At 48.2% G+C, this 19,317-nt stretch overlaps 1 protein-coding gene across 1 annotated transcript; it reads right to left on the bottom strand.

Annotated features, from left to right (window-relative positions):
• Nucleotides 1-1,076: 1,076 nt before the first annotated feature.
• On the bottom strand, nt 1,077-18,985 carry Matn3 (matrilin 3). The gene is made up of 8 exons (XM_021253889.2): nt 18,832-18,985; nt 14,278-14,844; nt 11,259-11,384; nt 10,449-10,574; nt 9,137-9,262; nt 5,618-5,743; nt 3,126-3,236; nt 1,077-2,093 (listed from the first exon to the last, which is right to left on the bottom strand). Exons 1-8 carry the CDS (start codon nt 18,983-18,985, stop codon nt 2,038-2,040), a joined length of 1,392 nt encoding a protein of 463 aa, XP_021109548.2. The 3' UTR covers nt 1,077-2,037.
• Between the last annotated feature and the right edge of the window lie 332 nt (nt 18,986-19,317).

Raw genomic sequence — 19,317 nt, 5'->3', positions numbered from 1 at the left:
CCAAGCCACCTCACATAGCCCCTAAAAGGCGCTTTACCCAAACTGGCACAATTCAGGTCCCAGAGTTCTTTGCAAACTTAACGTATGTTCCACTCAGTTGATACATTTTCAGTTATTTGTTTAATTTTTTAAGAATTAAATAGTAAGTGCCCAAGGTACACTGACACCTGCTCATAGGCTACTCAGGAAACGCATCAGTATTAATGTTGAGGCATGATTAATTAAAGCTACTTCCTCATGCTCATGCTCCTGAAAACTCCTCTCTTTACCTTTCCCTCCTGTCTATGAGCTCTCATTTATTTCTCCGTCCCAGTAATTATCTGTGACATATTAATATATATTTATATTACTGATTCTGTATTACTGTAGCTCGATCATGTCCTTTCAAATTTTTTGAAAAGTAACAAATGTTTCATATATAGTGTCATCATGTATTCATTTTTTACTTCTTTCTTTTTCCCTCTTTTTTTTCTTCAATTTTTTGAAACAAGGTCTTGCTGGGTAATCCAGGATGGTCTTCAACTCAGCAATCCTCCTGGCTCAGCTTCCCGGGTGCTGAAATTAACAGGCATGCTGCACCATCCATGCCCAGCTTATTTTTTACTTCTCTAAAGTTGATATTTTATATCTGTAGGTTATATTTACTTTTCACGAGTTTATGTCAATGTAAAGCTCATAATTATTTTATCTAAATTTAGATAATTTTATATTACTCTCTCCCAGATGTACTTGATTAAACCCCTCTATCTAACTTGTACTACATCTTTAGCCTCAAGAGTGTGAGATTACATTATAGGAAGAATATCAACATTGCTTCCTTTAACTAGCAAGAAAATGTCACATATTCAAAATAATCATTCAATTCAAAATGAGAAAATACATTACTACACAAAATTGACATGAATTACTAAGAGACCAGTCATGACACTGACATGTAAAGATAACTTTTTATTAAAACAATACCAAAAAAGAACTAAGTAGTACACAATTTAAAGGACTATTTTATTCTAAAAGTTTATAAGCTGTATAGCTAAGAAAAAGTATATGTATCAATGTATATGAAAAATGAGGCTTATCACTAACATTAAGAAAGACAATATTCAATTTTGTTCCTTGTTATACCAATTTTATAATACCTAATTTTAATGATTAGATCCTAAATCAAAATGATAAAGTAAATTTAGAATTTTTTGTCCTTGGTAGAAATTTAACACTTAAATTCACAGGTAGTGCATCTGCATTTCCAAGACCAGAATGAGTTTAAAATGACATATAATGTTCTCCTGATCTGTGATGACTGATTTTAGATACGTTTTACAATCTTTTTATCACAACTTCAATAACCAGCAAAGATGAGTAAAAAATGAAAAGTGTTACAGTTCTATTTTCCTCTCAATTTAATTATATGAACTTTCTAAATGTAAGTACTTTGTACAATTTGCACTCTCAGTAATAAAACTGGCTTACATTATAAATACTTTCAAGAAAATAGAACTAAAGTTTCCAATCCGAATACCATTGTCTTACTAATATGAATATTTAAATTTAAGTGGCTCAATTAGTAGATAATGAAAGAAACATTATCTTGTTGTGGTTGTTGTTTTGGCTTTTTGAGACCGTCTTACGCTAGTTCAGGTCAGCCTTGAACTGACTATAGCCCAGGCTGACTAGAACTCACAGAACTCGTCCTGCCTCAGCCTCCCAAGTGCTGAGTGGCCTGTGCCACCATGCCTAGCCAGAAGCATTAAATTTTTCATTCTATTTCCCACCTACCATTTCAGCTTACAGTTAGTTACAGCTTACAGTTAGTTACAGCTTACGGTTACAGCTTAAAGACAATAAAGTTTGCTTTTAAAGATCTGCACCTTTATTTCCTTGGAAAAGTAATACTCATTCCCCAGAAGATCCTCATACTGTTTATCCAGTAATACTCAAGCATTTACAATGGCAAATCGTCAGCAGAGACGTGGGAGACGCAAGTGTGCAATGAATATCACACTGAGGCTTCCACATTTCCAAGTGAAAATTTTGAGCCACTTAACGATGTATTTGTCCATAGTCATGTACTTGCAACTTCTCCAAAATGTCATCAAGTGGCTGATGGTTAAGGCCAACACCATCTACACACGTTAGAAAACATAAATGCGCCTTTAGTAGACTTCGACACAAGGTAAAAGAAGCATGTCCCATTGTAAATGAAGAAAACAAAACTATTTGCTCACCAAAGGCCTAATTTAAAATTCAGAAATTTTACTCCTAGAGATCAGGATAGAATTAGACCACTGTAGCCAATGTTTTGCTCATAAAATTCAAGGGGAAAGACATCCCCCCGTGGGGTGGGTGAGGGGAACAGTGTCTACACAGTCATGATGAAAGGAAATGCTGAACTGTCTCTTTGTTTGGCTCTGAACACTTTGCTTTTCCGGGAAATATGTGTGAGTGCATCAGGGGGAGTGAGCGGTTTGCCTTTCTTGGGTAGTCAGGGGAGTCAACCCTGAAATGGGGGGCGGGAAGACAAGCCTAACTCCAGGTACCTGAAGAGTTTGGAAACAGAGCCCTTTGAAGCTAGGAGACCTCCATGCTTCTGGGCCGTACCTACCACGGCCTGCCTGCCCCCGTCTAAGGTATGGGGAACAGGGCTATTCACTTAAGCTGTGCTTTGTCTTAATGGTTTTACTAAAGAACTGACTCTGAGGTCCGTGTCACATTTTAAAATCTACTTTCTGGCCACGTGTAGGACCACGTGTAATCTGAGATGTCACACATTGATCAGCTGATTTGTTCTGTGTGAATACAGATTCCGAACTTAGAGAACCACATTAAGGAATCATAGTATAATCATTCCAACCATTATGTAAGAGCTCAGGAGAAGAAATACTGCTGTGGAAAAGCACCCAGGAAAGAAATCGTATGTGGCTTTCACGTGTGAGTATGAAATGGTGAGAACTGCCTATTAAATCATCTTTTTAAAATTGGAAGAAAAAAAAAGCTGTGTATGTATTACTTCTGCTTATTTTAGAGCAATAAATAAGGCACACGCCTGGAGAACATCCCAAAACGTTTGGCGCAGTGGTGGTACCTAGGTTGGCTCCAAGCAGAAACAGAAAACCTTCCAGAAAGGATATGCTTGCCGTTGAGTCTCTGGAGATAGGTGCTGACCTTCCCCTGGAAGGCGAGTGCGGCCTCACACCCACAAGCGTCTTCAGGGGAAACGAGTCTCCGTGCTTCTTCAACGGCTGCAGACCATGACAGCAGACAAATGTTAGCGGTCTCCGAATGGTAGCAAGTCAGGAACCCTACAATTCTGAGTCTGGCTGCTACTACTCAACATGATGATCCCTAGACCCATCCGTTTCTCTGCAAATGACAAAATGTTGTTCTTTTTATGACTGAATAATACTCCACTGTGTATGTATACCACATTTTCTTTATCCATTCATCTGTTGATGGGAACTGAGGCTGATTCCATATCTTGGCTAATGTATGTGGTGTAATCAAAAACTACAATGAGTGTTTTAATTTTTACAAATGTACGACAGTGAAAGATACACGCTCCCCATGAATACTCTCCCATGAAAGCACTTCTGAAGTCCTTTTTCATGAATATCTTTAGTTGCCCCTGCCTTTCCATTGGCTGGGATTTGGCACTCCGGCATGGGATAAGGGGAGTATTTTGAGGGGGATGGATGGCAATGTGTCTTTTACTGTAACAAATTGTTTTTAATTTAAACATTCACTGTATGTTTCAAGCATACCTTGTATACTGTGCCACAATAAACATGAGGGTGCAGGTGTATCTATGATATGCTGGCTTGTAACCCCAGCAGTCAGGAGGCTGAGGCAGGAGGATCACAGCAAGTTCGAGCCCAGCATGGGCAACACAGTGAACTCAAGGTTAGCCTGAACTACACAGTGGGACCTTGTCTCAAAAAAAAAAAAAAAAGTACAAGACTTGTACAATAAAAAACTATAAAACATTGTTAAAAGAAATTAAAGAAGACCTAAATAAATAGGAAGACACCCATGCTAATGGGTTGAAAGAGCATCAGCATAGATCCAAACACTGCCCAAACAGATCTGTAGATTTGATTCTGTGTCTATCAAAGTCGCAGTGCCATCTGGGGGGGAACTGACAAGTTAGGAGAAGAAAGAGACCAAACAATCTTTGAAAAACTAGCCAAAACAACCTTTAAAAGAGGAACAAAACTGGAGACCTCCTCCTTTCAAAACTTATTACAAAGCTGCAGTAATTGAGGAAGATGAGGAGATCAATGGAGCAGAATTGAGATTCCGGAAATAAACTCTCACGTTTACGGTCAGCTGGCTTCCAACAGGGCTGACGTGAGTTCACTCTCAGGCTGACAGTAAGCTTGGTTGTGCCACAGACTGTGTGGAAAACTCCAGAGCCTTACTAAAGAGGGTCGCTCGAGGGTATTCTACAATGGGAAATCCTAGTCCCGTTACACGAAAGTGACAATTGCAGTGGCCAGAGCACCCCGTAATCTGGTATTAGGCCCTTCCTCTCAGCCTTCCAGCCACACCAGTGCCGGCCAACACGTGGCCCGGTCAGTTCACTTCTGTCTCTTCTGTCACCATCCTGTCCCAAGCCTGCCCACCGTACTGGTCTTCATCCTGCCCAGCCTTCCTCATGGGCAAGCCAGGGTGACTTCTGAAAATAGGAATGGACTCAGCCCTTGTCACTGCCTCGAACCCTTCCACGGAGTCGCATTGCTGTTAGAGCGAAACATGGACTCCTAGCCCGGCGGCCCAGAGGGACACACGACTGGCTGTGCCCAACTTCCTTTCCCAGGGCCATTCCTCTCGCACCGGCCGCCCTTAATTTCCTCTCCCCTGCTAGGCCGCCGCTCAGGACTGGACTGCTCTCCTTCCCCTCCGCAGCCCCGCCGCAGAACCCTGAGCACAGCTGCTCGCCAGCTCTCAGATGGCGCCTCCCCCAGGGCCCTCCCGACCTCCAGGTCCCTCCAGCCCCATCTGGGCTCTGGCCCTTGCCTGCACTGCTGTTGCTGAATGGGTACGTTTGCTTTCACCTGGAAAGTGGTGAGGGAAGTCAATTACAGCAAGGATGGAAACAGCGGTACAGAGCATGTTTCTGGAATATCAAATGTCCACTGTGAGCAGAGGGAAGCTCGTGGCAAACGTTGCAGAAAAAGAGCTTGAAAAGACGAGATGGAGTAGAATAGAGGTCAGCAGGGGCCGCAGGAGTGGAGAATGGGTAGGTACTGCTCACGGAGCAGTTTCATTTTGGGGTGACAAAACTGTTCTGGAGCTGGGTAGTGGGGACATTGCACAATGGCGCGAATGTACTGAATGTCACCAAACTGTACGCTTACTGTGGTCAGAATGGAGTACATTATGTCATTTATATTTCACCACAGCAAAACCCCAGACTAGACAGGGAAATTAGGAAGAAAAAAGGCAGAGATGTGAGATCTGATCAAGGAGAGCAGACTGGCAGGGGAGGCTTATTAACCTGTGGACAACTGGAAACCCCTGGAAGGCTCTGGCCAGAGAAAGGAGCACAGCTAGACATGAAGAGGAGCTTTCTCCTAGGACATTTTCCTCCTGTGAGAAATAGGCTCACAGGGCCAATCTTCACCTGTACACGATTTCTTGTCCTCGTTCAAGGTGTAGCCGGGGAAACAGTCACAGTGGTAGGATGCAGCTCCGTCACTCACACAAATGTGCTGGCAGCCATGAGTGCCCAGGGCACACTTGTTACGGACTGGCCAGCATGGAGCAGGAAAGAAAACATCCGCGTGTTAATTAAGCAGAACCCTAAACACAAACCTCTGCGAGAAAACGCTTCACTTGGTCCCAACAGTGTTGAGAATGAATCCTTCCTTCCGCAGCCAGCCACAAGCCCCCTGTTCCAGGAGCGGCCCGATTTCCTTCTCCACAACTTACATCCCTGTGACCGTGGATATCTCTTCTCTTTCTCTCCTGCAGCTCTCTGAGAGTCCCTTCACTTTGTTCTCCTGCCCACAGCACCGGAAGGTACTGAGTTTCGATGATATCCCAGAACTTACCTTGAGTCGTTCTGATGACTGTCAACATCTCCAGATATTCATGGGTCATCACCATAAATAATCTAGTAAGGACCTCGTTGAACATGGAGCTAAGCTTGAGGCTGCACACAAAGGACTATATTCACCAAGCACCTGCCCTTGATAGCTTACAAAGCAGGACAGAAAACATCGCTGGAGACATACACAAATACACACACCCACAAACACAGGCAGAGAGAAAAGTAATAAAAATGTTAATAAGAACAATAATGATGGTGTGTATGATTAGACAGTAAAGGATTGATTATCTGTCAAATAAGTAATATTTCAGGGACAACAGTCAGTCCAAATAACAGAGCAGAGAAAAGCATTCTAACAGTCTCATGTCCAAATTGACCCAAGACAAACAGCAGCTCTCCTTCAGTAAATCCAGATAGGCTTTCTGGGAAACACAAGTTCCTCCTCTGCTCCTGCAGGGGCCAGTGGAGTTTATTTGCTTCCTCTGACTCTCTTCCTAAGTGTCACTCCACGCTCAAAAACCTTCCATGACTCACTACTGCCTGCAGAATAGGCTTTGCAGGAAAATGCAAAGCGCTACGTAACCTACCCATAAACTGCTTTTCCAACCTTAGCATACATACTCCCTTCCAATTTAGGCTTTTTTTCAGCGAAATACTTACTAGCAGAATATTTCATTCTCCCCTCTGCCCAGTGTAGCACTCAGTACACCTAGCGACTGGACACGCTTCCAGCCCTGACCCTGGACCGGGGCTTCACGTCTACTCCATTAGCCTTCCTCACACCCAGCAAGGGGAAAGGGAGGCTACAGCGATTGCCCATGGTGGACCCTGGCTTTGGGACAGTGGCGCTCACTATTACTTTACACCACAGACACAGGCTTCCCTGCCACCTGTCTCTCGCCTCCACCCTCTCTGTTCTCTGGTGCTTGGTGCAGTGAAACAGTGTCCTTAGCGGTTAAAGCTTAAAGCCCTGGGAGTAGGGACCTAGTTCAAACCCTGGCTCTGCTACTCACAAGCCAGGGAGCCCGGGCAAGCTACTCAGTCTGCCCATAACTCTGTTTCCTCTGAATGTTGCTGGGAGGGCCAGCGGCGTTCCTGGGCGGATACAATGCTTTACGCCACGCATGGCTCCCGTATGAAGGATGCTGGTTACAGTTATTTGGGTGTAAGGTCAAATGGAAAATTTCCTTGATGTTTTATTTTTTAATAAAGTGTTTCTTCTTTTTCCACAATGTGTGCTAATTTAAAAGGAAATGTGCTTTTGTTTCACTTTTCCTCTGGCGGCTGAAAGTACCCCTGGGTGCCTGTAACTAGCTGGAAGACTGAGGCCTCCCTGCCCTGGCCGGCTCCGTCCACGCCTGCACAAGCCCGGCAGCCTGCCGCAGCCTCCACCGCGAAGGCCGCACTGCAACCCCTGGCTGGGTCCTTCCCCGGCCCCTCTGCCTCTCAGCAGCGCCTCTCCCCGGCTGCTGTGTTTCTCCTCTCTTCCCCCAGGGTGTAAACACCGGAGGCGGGAACTTGCGCACTTAAATCTTCACAGTGCTCGGGTGCCTATCCCGGGAACAGAGGAGGGGCTCGAAGCTTATCTCCTGGGTATTTTTCAGTTTTTAAATTTATTTCTAAATGTTATCTTCATCAGTACATGCCTGGAGTGTGCAGTGGTCGTACGTACCTTGGGGAGCTGCTGCATGTACATAACACATCTTCATTTCTTCGTCCTCTCCTATTCCTCCCTGCCCCTTCCAACTCTCGGTCCTCTTCCCGTTTGCAAAGACTATTTCCATCTGTTTCCTATTCCTCTTTTTCCCTCCCGCCCCCTTCCTCTATCTCTTGTTCCTCTTCCCATCTGAAAAGGTCTCCCTACTTTCTGCCATCTATCTTTTATTTTGCTCTTTATTCATATTTTTGGTTATTCCCCCTGCCCCGGCCTGATGAGGTGCAAGGGAGAGAAGAGACACGTAAAGTCTAGAGAGCATTCGGTGTGCCAAGACTAAGCCCCACTTCAAGGTGCAAATTTCCAATGATGAATGTCATTATATTGTATACCTAAAATGTACCAATGATTAGAATGAATAATCGATAATGTAAAATAGGAAGGAAAGGTCCAAAGGGGTAGGGGTAGTGGGAGGGGCAGGGGAAAGGAAAGAAGGGAAAGGAAAAATGATGAGAAATGGAAATAAAGTCTTTGTAAATAGGGAAGGGTGGAGGGCGTGAAGGGAGGGCTAGGAATGGGGAAAAAATAAGAACCAAGATGCATTATGTAAAGGTACAATTCCTAATGAGAAATGTAACTGTGTTGTATACTTACAATGTACCAATAAAAGAATTTAATACAAAAAGAAAAAAAGAAAAGTAAATAAGAATAGAAAATACTAAAATATTTTAATAAAAATTTAAAAATTTTTAAAAATTTTTAAAAAGAGCTAGGGATCCTCTCCTTTAGGAGTGCTGTTACGTTTATAAATGCCGCCCTGTTCTGCCAGGGCATTTAAATCAACTTAATGAGGCTCGGCAATCCTGCCAGGACTCCAGAGCCACACCACAAGGCTCAGATTCTCTGCAGACCGATCAGCTAGGCACTGTCGGGGGCGTCCTGCCACAGGCTTCCTGGAAGAGCTGCATGGGTCTAATTCAGGCACTCACAAGGTCTCCTTTACTGAATGACCCAGCTTCATAAGGCGAATGCTACAGAAAGCTCCAGGCCAAATTTTAACTGGAAAAAGATCAGTTCAGCCTATCACATCAAATAGTTACTGTCCAACTGACTTCCTCTAAAGTCTCCCATTTGCTTTAAAAGTCCCTAGTGTCCAGGGCTAATAACATTTTCCTGGATAAGGACCTCACATTTAATTAGCTTTTCTCATGGCCCCCACTCCCTACCCCTTTCCTAACAGTTTTCTTCTGCAGCGATCTATCTTTGCAAAAGCCAGAGAGCTCAGCACCTGCCGAGCAACCAACGCTAGCTTAGCCTGGAAGCATGGCGGAAGGTTTGAACCTCGAATCTTTAAATTGCCTCTCTCCTCCACACTTGCCTGTTGATTTCACTGCCACAGAAGCCAAGTAGGGAAGAATGTGCTGAGTAGCTCTTACCTGAACACGTTTTCTTATCTGCATTCAGGGCGTAGCCCTCGAAGCATTCACAGTGATGAGACCCAGGCCCGTCATTCACACACAGGTGCTGACAGCCGTGGGCGCCGGAAACGCATTTGTCTTGAGCTGTCAGACAAAAGTCCCACAACAGAAATGAAAACTGGAAGTCTTTTATCACCCATACATTTCAAAATGGAATCTTACTTGAAGGTAGAAATAAGAGGAAAACTTATCGATGTTACTCAGAAGCCTTCAGCATGATTTGCTGTAAGTGGAAGTTAGGTGGATGAGACAAAATCCTGCACAGTCACTATTTTCCACCCTTCTCCAATTCCTTCACAGAATCATCAGTCTGAGGTTTTATAATCTAAGAATTTCATAAATACTTTCTAAAGCATTTCTTTTAGCTTTATTATATTTATCCTAACTTGGAGAAATACCAACAGTTTTGTATCTAATTGCACTAGATTTGGAAAAACAGAGTTAGAGTTTGAAGAAATTGTAGATGAATCCTCTCCTGTTTTTTAAGTGAGGAAAATGAGCCCCAGTGAGATGAATTGACTCAGGGCAGCATCAGAGTTCAAGACCCAAATTTTCCTTCAATGAACTTTTCCCTGTACAGATATATTTGTGGACTGCTTTTTTTAATTTTTAAACTTTTAGAGATAATTTCAGACTTTTGAAAAAAATCACGAAAACAGTGCGAAACGGGACCTCCTTATTTCACCCTGCTTCCTCAAATGTTAGCAACTTACTTAACCCTGGTAAGATCATCGCAATAGCACAATATGATTTACTAATCTGCACACTTTATTCAAACTTTGCCAGCTGTTCCACTGATGCCCCTTTTCTTGTCCAGGGTCCCACACTGCATTAGTTGCCACATCTGAGTCTCCTGCGATCTAGGACACGTTCTCAGTCTGTCCTTGTCTTTTATAACTGACACGTTTTTAAATACTGGCAATTATTTCCTGAACGAGAAATGACTCTTCGGTTGGGTTTGTCTGATGTTTCCTCGTGATTCCTAGTTTTTAGCAAGAACACCACACATGTGTCGTCCTGTCCTTGGGGAAGTCAGTATTTGCCAGGCCTGAGGGCTGAGTACAGAGAGGAAACGAGGCACACATTGACACGTGTGCTACATACACACAAACATTCCCAACTTTTCTCTCTTTTTTTTTTTAACTTAGAAATGGGAAACCCCAGGGTGGCAAGAGAAGAAAACGGACCAAGTTCTCGGTGCATGAGAACCACACAGGTAGGCAGGCAGACAGAGGCAAAGCACCTGCAGCCTGACTCCTCCCTCACTTACCTGAACACGTCTTCCTGTCTTCGTTCAAGGTGTAACCGTCATGGCACTCACAGTGGTGAGAGCCCATTCTGTCATTCACACAAATGTGCTCACATCCGTGAGTGTTAAGAGCACACCTGTCAACAGCTGTCAACAGAGCAGTGGGATAAATGTGAGCCCAAGGAAGGTGGGCGGCAAAGAAGTCCTGGGCCACACTTTTCACACACTCGGCGCTGGCAAAGAGGGCAGGGCTGGGCAGGGCCAGTGCAGCCCGGAACCAACTCTCCCGTCTGGTCTGGGCTCTCTTGCTAACAGCCCTGCCGGTAAGCTAGGTTTCCCCCTTCTTTTTAGTCTGTTTCATTATCTATAAAATGAATATGTTAAATTAAAGGACCTCTACATTTGCTTCCTCTCAGAACTCTTTTCTAGGAGGAAGAGGAGGAGGAGGAGGAGGAGGAGGAGAGGCTAATCCCATCCCTTATTGCCTCTGCATGAATACTCGGGTACCAGGGGAGTGAACATCTCTACATTTTCCTCCACTGCTAGGGCCACCCTTATGTCAGGCCACAGAGAGGAAAGAGATGCTTATATTTAATGAAACAAAATCCAAGGAAAATGCCAAATCCTCAAAAGGACCAAGAGTTTTGGGTCCCTTCCTCATTGGCTGTTCTCCTGCTAACTCTTCTTTAACCCTGGCAGTAAGTGACATCTGACTAGGGCTTTCTGTGTGGTCTTACTTTTCTCCCCTCCTGCCTTTCCAAGGGGCACCGGGAATGAACCAAGGGCAGCCAGAGGCAATGCAACATGGGCCAGCAGTGCCTGCAGCCTCACCTGCGCATGTCCTCCGGTCCGTGTTCAGGGTGTAGCCCTGGCTGCACTCACAGTGGTGCTGGCCGTTCCCATTGCTGACACACACGTGCTGGCACCGATGTGTTCCCAGCATGCAGGGGTCCAGAGCTATTCGAGGAAGCCACAGTTACCAGGGCTTCCCCCAGGTCAGGAAGACTCTGCTCTCAGGCTCCTCTCTGATCGCGTCTTTACTTCTCTGTCAAAACTGGCTATTGTCTTTTGCTTTTGCTTACTAGAAATACAGCGATACCTCAGTTGTCCAGCAGCTCTAACCTCGAACTTTCTGCTATTCAAACAGCGAAGTTCAAAACATCTGCTCGGTGTTCGTAACTTTGCTTGACAGTGGAACTGCACACCTGACAAAACCCGTGCAGGCCGAGAGTGACTCACACATCCGCCTCACCACAGCCAAAAAGGGGTGAAGCTGCAGTCCAGGCGCCCCTCCCAGACAGCATTAGTGCTGGGTCAGTGCCTTAAAACACTCTGCCCGGGGTTTTGTTTTTCATGCTTTATTTACATACAATATCGCAACCATGGCTCCAAAGAAAGTTAGTGATACCAGAGGAAAAGCTAAGAGGAAAAGTGTGAGAAACACGACAGAATTAAAGAAATAAATCACTGCAAAATTGCTTAAACTCCTGGAAAACTGAATTTATAAGTGTAATTTTGGGGCTTCAGTACCAATGATTTGGTTTTTCATTATTTCTTCTGGGAAAATTGCATTCAGTTCTTGAGCTTTTCAGTGTCTGAGCACAAATTTGGAATGAATTGAGTTCGACAACCCAGGGATCACTGTCCCACTGAAACCGAAAAATGTTACTGACTTAAAATTACAGCTCTTGCTAGACTTTCTCAAAAAAGAAAGGGAATTTTGAATTTGATGCTGAAGCCAAACACTTCCGTTGGACAGGCAACTCGATGTTTCATTGACTTATTGCCCATACCGAAGAAGATCTTTGTTTCCCAGCCAGATGGGGGAGAGCAGCTTGCCAGGTGAACACGGAGCTGGGGTCCCGGTGTAGCCACAGCCTGGTTCCCAGGGGGCTATGGTCCCTGCCCAAGCAAGACTCGCACCTCTAAGCCTGGAGCCACTGTCCCTGAGCTGAGGACATGTACTTGAACCTGCAAATGTGGCAATCCAGGTAATCCACCTCCTGAATCTTCAGCGTAGTCCCTAGGGCCCAGGTATATAGGTAACACTGGGCACTATCATCTACCAGGGCAATGAACTCACATGTTAAATGCAAACAGGTAAAAAGAAAAGAGAGAACAAAATAAATGAGATTATATCAGCTAAACGGCATCTTCATCTTTTTGCTCCTAGAGCTATTTATATCTCCTTGGAATGTTCCCCCCAGTCACACATTTTGGAAGATGAATCAATGAATTTAGTCATTTCTGAGAAACCAAGCAGGCCCATTGGAGGAGGCTGGCACTCCTGGGGCAGGTAACCCAGCCTCCTGTGCCCTTGGCAAGAGGACAAGGCTAATATTTTCCCAAGAAGGGCCTTTTCACAGCCCTTCCAACCCTGACAGCAACGAGCTGCCCTCAGTCTCCTTCCATATAGAGAGGACATTGCCCTGGACAGCAGGTCCTTTATACCAGATGGAAAAGACTCACAATTTGCTACTTTATGGCCTCTGAGCCCACCCCAGGTGCGAGCTGTGACACCCACCTCGCCACAGTCTGGCACCCTGGTGGAGCAGCCCTCACCCACAAGCCCAGGGCGTCTTTCTGGGAGAAAGAAAGCCACTTTCTCTTTGGAAACCAGTGAATGCCAAGTAGATGCCACCAGAGCTAGTGAGGACTTGTGAAGGTACAGTGTCCCCGGACAGGGAGACAGGGGTCCCGGCCAAGCGTGGCTGAGATGAAGCCATGCTTTCCCCAAGATCAAGGCTTCACCTCCCCTTTCCCAACAGAACGGTGGCCGCTGGGTTTTACATTAATTATGCATTAATCTCCTGGAAATTTCTGAGGGTAATCATTGGCTTGCCAGCTAGTCTCACTCTCATCCCCAGAATGGTACTTGCTGAATGATCAGGAAGGGCTATTTTTGTGTCACCAGTGATCAAAACCTATGTACTGAATAAACAAATGTGGAATAAATTAGGTACCAAAAGGGATCTATGTTTAGAAATCCACCTGGACTAGACCTTTGTCCACACTGGTTTGGATAATTCCATTGAGGGCTTCAAAAGATGATCCCAAGATGATAAAAGATACGGCACAAGTCCTCAATTCATAATTCTGCTCAGAGATTAAAAACGAAGCCCAGAACTGAGTAGATGTACATTGACACAAGTGGCCAATTCATGCAGAAATTGCAAAGTTCAAACTCCACCCTGATAAAGAAAGAAGTAGACAGGGTGCAACAGAACGATTCTTTTTTTTTAAATCTGCTTGTCCTTGTATCTGCCAAATGAACCAAAGAGTCTTCCTGGTGCCTAACCCTATTACCCACGAAGAATAGCCAGAAAAGCTGCATCTGTGACAAGTGTCCACCAAATCCCACTGACAGCGACCCCAGAATACAGTCCGCTGATCCTCCCAGAACACTGCTGCCTGTCCTCCCCAGGAAAATGGGCATAGTTCTGTGAACTCTTGAGATGGCAAAGCCAAAGAAAATACCTGGAAGAAAAGGTAGTGGTTGGGAGGGGTACGAGAGAGGTGTCTTGAGTCGATTTTTTGTTTCATTTTTAGGGTTTTCCCCACCCCATCAGGGAACAGCAGGATTATTTATCCTGGGTATTTCCAGACCTCCATGTTTCAAATGCAAACATGAAGATTTTACGAGCAAATGAAGTTATATACAATACAGCTTTATATTTGTCAGCCACCACTGTGTATTTAAGTTGGTTTAAAAAATGCCAAAAAAGCATGGCATGTATTTAAGTTTTTCATAAAACTTCCACCAAAGAGTGAATAAATCTCTTTTTCTCTGGGTACACAGTGTCCAAAACACGACGCCCTTCCTAGTTGGAACCAAAGACTACCAGCTTACCACAGAAGGTCTCCTGGAACCTGGAGGAAAGCTTCTCGATGACGCCGTAGGTCTCCACGTAGAACACGTGGTCCTCCAGGGGCTCGCTGGCCATCATCTTCAGGGACTGCATGTCTGCCCGGTCCACGCCCACAGCGTAGAGCTCGATGCCTGAGGCCCGGGCCCGGGCCGCCACCTCGTTCACCTGGTCCTGGGGCCGCCCATCCGTCACGATGATGGCCACCTTAGGGATGCTGGAGGCCGGCCCCCGGGCCCCCGCCTCCAGGGTGAAGGCTTCCTCCATTGCCGTCTGGATGGCCAGCCCCGACATGGTGCCGGTTGACAGGGGTGTGATGCGCGCCACGGCCTTCCTCAGGGCCCGCTTGTCCGTGTGGGTCCCGAGCTGGAACTCGATCTTCACCGTGCTGGCGTAGTTCACCACTGCCACCCGCGTGGCAGCCGCCCCAATGTCCAGCGTGTCGATGATCCGGGAGACGAAGGTTTTCACTTTGGTGAATTCCAGGGGCCGCACGCTACGAGAGCTGTCGATGATGAATACCAAGTCCAAGGGCCTGCTCCTGCAGACACCTGCAAAGAAGGGCGCAGGGGGCAGAAAAGACCAAGCAGGCTGAGGCCAGAAGCACCAACAGAACAACTGCTATTCCCAGAGCATGCTGGGATTCCAGGGACAGGCTGGACAGCACCCCTAAGCCTGGTGCCACTGCTGCCCCTATAGTCCCCGAGACTGCCCTCCTTTCAGCCCTTGAAACACCCAGGCCTCAGAGGCCCCTGGTGGGAATTCTAGAGGTGGGAAGTGTCCCCAGATCCCTCACCTGCAGGCTGGGAGAGTCCTGACATTTCGCACCACGGTCCCACTGCTGGAGGGTTGGGTCCAACCTGCCTGGGACCCAGCCCTCCTGGGAACCTTGGCTGTCGGAGGTGTGTGAGGCCCTGGTCCAGCCAGCATCAGTGGTGCCTTCCCCTGCAGGCCTGGGCAGGGCCAGAGTTTGAGGCAAGGCACCTCGAACTCTCCTGACGGCTCCCTCTCCTCCCCTCTAAAGGGTGAGACTGCCCTAGAGCAGCCCTGCACCCTGCACCTGACCGCTGGACCCAGGCTAGCTGAGGACAGAGTGGGTGACAACTTAGGCTGCTACGAGTCTACCCGCTTGTCCTACTGTCCCTGTCACCTGTCTGCCACACATCCATTCACCACCAAAAGATCTTTTGAAGATCTATTTGTATGAAGTCCCGGAGCTACAGAGGTAAATAAGCCAGATTTTGCACCTCAGGGCACTTACGGGGGTGATCAAACTGCAGGGAACATTTAGAGGATTTCCTGAACTGCTTCGGAAATCGGCAAGGCCGATGGTTTAAGTGTGTTCTAAGAAAGCGTGAGCGTTTTAGAGGGTTATGGCAATGTGTCTTTTACTTTAGCGCTTTTGTAATGCAGACTTTTGCTGCATTTCCAACCGTACCTCATACCTCTCTTTACACCGCAGTGCCTGGCACAGTAGTAATACGATGAATGTTAGTTTTCATCTATTTCTTCCTACTTTTTCCTGTTCCTTCCAGACCTACTCACCTACCCTCTCTCCTGCCCACCAAAATCAAGTCCACAGGCCAGGACCAGATGAGACAGAAACCCCTGTTACCCTTCTTCCCAAGTCATTTCCCTTTCTGGACAAACACGCACACGCCCACAGGCGTCACACGCAGGGCACCCTAACTAAAAACAGGTCCTCAGGAAGCGTCACCCCAGGCCCTTCTTCCCGAAAAAAGGGACACAAGCTGATGCTACGCTGAGAAAACAATTTACTCAGCCAGTAGGAGAAAAGGTGAATCCAAAATAAACGCTTAGGCTAAGGCGTTTACGGAAGAAAAATCCTTATCTGGAACAGAAATTATGGCTCTTCATCGCTTTCTTTCCAAGCTGAAAATTGTCCTCTTGGCTTTATCCCACTGCCAGGAGGTATTTAATTAAGAAAAAAGTATTTAGCCAGGCAAGGTGGCCCACACCAGGAATCCCAGCACCCTGGGTGGCTGAGGCAGGAGGATGCCAAGCGCAAGGCCAGCCCTGGCAGTTCAGTAACTTGTCTCAAAATGAGAGATGATTTTATGAAGGACTAGTTTTGTAGCTCAGTGCAAAGGCCCTGGGTCCAATCCCCACTACTGAAGGAAAACACAAAAGATTTTTCGTTTTACTAACGAGCACTTTTGGAATCACAGGAGACCAAAGCAACAACCCTCTGAAGGGGGAGGTGCGGGAGCCCTTCATGCCCAGCCAACAGGTGAGACTGCTGAGGGCCAGGAGGAGACTGTGCCCAGCCCTGGGTTTCCTGGCCCCAGCCAGGGCCTTTCCCCCGCCCCGGGGCTGCTGCTTGAGGCAGCTTTTTCTACCATAAAAATCAACAAGATCTCGTGTGCCCACTGAGCATCCCACCGCCCCAAAATACGCCATGTTGTGTATTTAGCTAAGTCTAAAGGATCAAAAGTCCCTCTTTCAAACAGCTGCCCAATTTTACTTCATCCCTTGAGTTTCCTATGGGTCAGAAGCAAGGAAGAAGAGCTGCTGAAAACCCTGCCTGGATGGGGTCTGGGTATTTTGGGTAATTGGAGTAAAAGCCCAACACAGGGTGATACAGACCCTGAAGTGGCAGCGCTGTCTCCCGGGTGCTCAGGAATCAGGCCTCCTGGGAATCTATCCTCCCCACCCCACCCCACCCCCCGCCCCGAGTCACCTCACACTGAGCCCTCTGTCCCAGAGGGACCAAGGTGTGCGGTGGGCAGGATAAAGTCCCTCTGGAGACGCCTGGGTCCTAATCCCAGGAACCTGGATACGCTGCTGCATGTGGCAAAAGTGACTTCGCAGGTGGGATTACAGACGGAGATTATCCAGGCAGCTGCAGCACAGCTACAAAGGGCCCTAAGGGTGGAAGAGGGCAGGAGAGGGGTCTGAGTGTCAAGACGGCAGACTCAGCCTGCTGCTGCAGGCTTGGAGCAGGGAGGAATAAGGCCACACCTGGAGCACAAGGCTTCTGGGACGGTGGGGAGTTGGCAGGCGTTTTTTTCTGCAGCCTCCGGAGGGACAGGACGAGACTCTGCAGAGACCACGGCCGGTCGGCTCTGACCCACAAGCACCACCAGGATGAGAGCTGTCTTAAGCTTCTAAATCCATGGCTGGTTGTTATAGCAACTGAAAACCAGTCCAGGGGTCTTGACCAGGCAGAAAGCGATTCCTTGGCCACCCTGTTCCCTGTGACTTGTACTCCCCCAGCCCGGGGACTAATTGCATGCTGGTGTGATTGTCGCAGTACTGGGACTGAACTTAGGCCTTTGCACTGAGCTACTTCCCCCTTTTTTGATTTCCTCTTACTTCCACATAGTACACAGCAGTCATTTGATTCTCAAAAGCAAAGAAATCATTGCAACTAATTGAAACACTGAGGCAGGAGATTAACTCAAGGCCCTCCTGGGAACTTAGCTTGTCTCAAAATAAAAGTAATAAACAGGGGCCAGGAATGTAGTTCAGCGGCACAGCATATCTCTAGTCCAAGCCCTACTACCACACGAAAATTTTTAGCCTCTTAAGTTTTCCATGAGCACAATATCACTATTTTTTAAGTTTTGCTAAAAACAAAAGCCCAGAGCAAAGCTAAGCCATTCCTTGCACTAGAAAGAAAATTTAGAAAGGATGCGGAGCCCCGGTGTTCATGACAGGAGACCAAGTTTGGGTTCCAGGTAGCAGAGAGCACGGGCACCGTCACCCCGTACACAAGGCCAGGCCCTCCAGGGCGGGCAGGAGAGCAGATTTAATTCTAGAAAAGTCTTCCCGTTCCTGGCCTGGAGCAACCAGCCAGCTACTGGCCAAGCCCAGCCCTTGTGAGCCCGGAAGGCGCAGGGGGAGCGACAGCACCCAGTCCAGCACTCAGTCCAGCACCCAGGCGCCCAGCACCCAGGTGCGGGCCGCATGCGGGGGACCTGGGAACCGGGTGGACGCAGCCTCGCCCAGCCAGGCTGAAGCTGGACGTTCGCAGTGAGGATAAAATCGCACAGAAGCCCCAGGAAAAGCTGCAGGGGTGGGGAAGGAGCCCCCTGGGGACGTCAGGCCGCGGGCTTTATGCGGGGCCCTCGGAAGAGCCGTGGGCGCACGGATGGAGCGCTGCCCTGGAGCTCGGAGCTGCCCGGGAACCAACTGCCGACCGGAAGGGAAACGACCGCTCGCCACCGCCTCCAAGTCTCGGGGCTTCGGGGTCTCAGAGGGCAGAGCCGGGCCGGGCTCCTGAGCTCTAACAGAACGCGGGCTTGGGAGAGCAGGCTGAGGCAGGGAGGTTTCCCTCCGCGCCTCACCCCACGCCTCGCCCCCCCCCCGCACCCCCTCCAGGTCCAGGCTTCCCGGGGCGGCCGGGGGCTCAGGGGCTTGAGAGCCTCGCGGCCCGGAGCAGAGGCGGAGGGGTTCGAGGGCCGTGGGCGGTGCCGGGCGGACTGCTCGGGGTGGGACTGGCCGGCCTCGCTCCCCTGCGGGGCCGAGTTCGAGTCCCCCAGAGCCCTCCCGCCCCGGGTGCCCCCTGCCCGTACCTGTGCCGCGGCCCCCGGTGCCGCCTGCGGGTGCAAGGGTCCCCAGCCTCGCGTGGGCTGGGCCGGCCAGGGGCCCGGGGGCGGCGGGCGGCGGTGGCAGCAGCAGCAGCAGCGGCCACAGCAGCAGCAGGCGCGGGGCTCGGGGGCGCGGCATGGTGCGGACGCTGGGCGCGGGCGGGGCTCCTTTCGGGTCGCGCCTTAAATGCCCTGAGACCCCGCCCCGGGCTCCGGAGCCCTGTGGCCCACCCGGCACCTCCTGCCTGCACTCCAGGGGTGAAGAAAGAGGCCTCAGACCAGCTTCGCGAACAGAGGTGCTTTCATGCCAGGCCTCACATCTCCATACACGCCCCGACTTACACTACGGGCGCAGAAAATCAAACATGCACACGTGTGCGCACACACACACACACACACACACACACACACACACACACACTTAGGCACACCCCAGAGAGAGCGCCGGGTTAGCTGGAACACAGGCTTGTG

The sequence above is a fragment of the Heterocephalus glaber genome, unplaced genomic scaffold, assembly GCF_053883595.1.
Source record: "Heterocephalus glaber isolate CG9 unplaced genomic scaffold, H.glaber_assembly_v1.0 deba00001457, whole genome shotgun sequence".
NCBI classification, from domain to species: domain Eukaryota; kingdom Metazoa; phylum Chordata; class Mammalia; order Rodentia; family Bathyergidae; genus Heterocephalus; species Heterocephalus glaber.
Note: the sequence above shows the minus strand (reverse complement) of the source record. Positions and strands in the feature narration are given on the sequence as shown.

What these genes read in the sequence shown, in the direction of transcription:
- Matn3 (XM_021253889.2), bottom strand. Translation starts at nt 18,985, where the DNA reads ATGCCGCGCCCCCGAGCCCCGCGCCTGCTGCTGCTGTGGCCGCTGCTG. An exon ending in GGACAAGAAATCGTGTACAG is followed by an intron (nt 3,237 to 5,617) that starts GTGAAGATTGGC and finishes CATGGTCTGCAG; the next exon opens with CCGTTGAAGAAGCACGGAGA. An exon ending in CCAGAGACTCAACGGCAAGC is followed by an intron (nt 2,094 to 3,125) that starts ATATCCTTTCTG and finishes ACCATCAGCCAC; the next exon opens with TTGATGACATTTTGGAGAAG.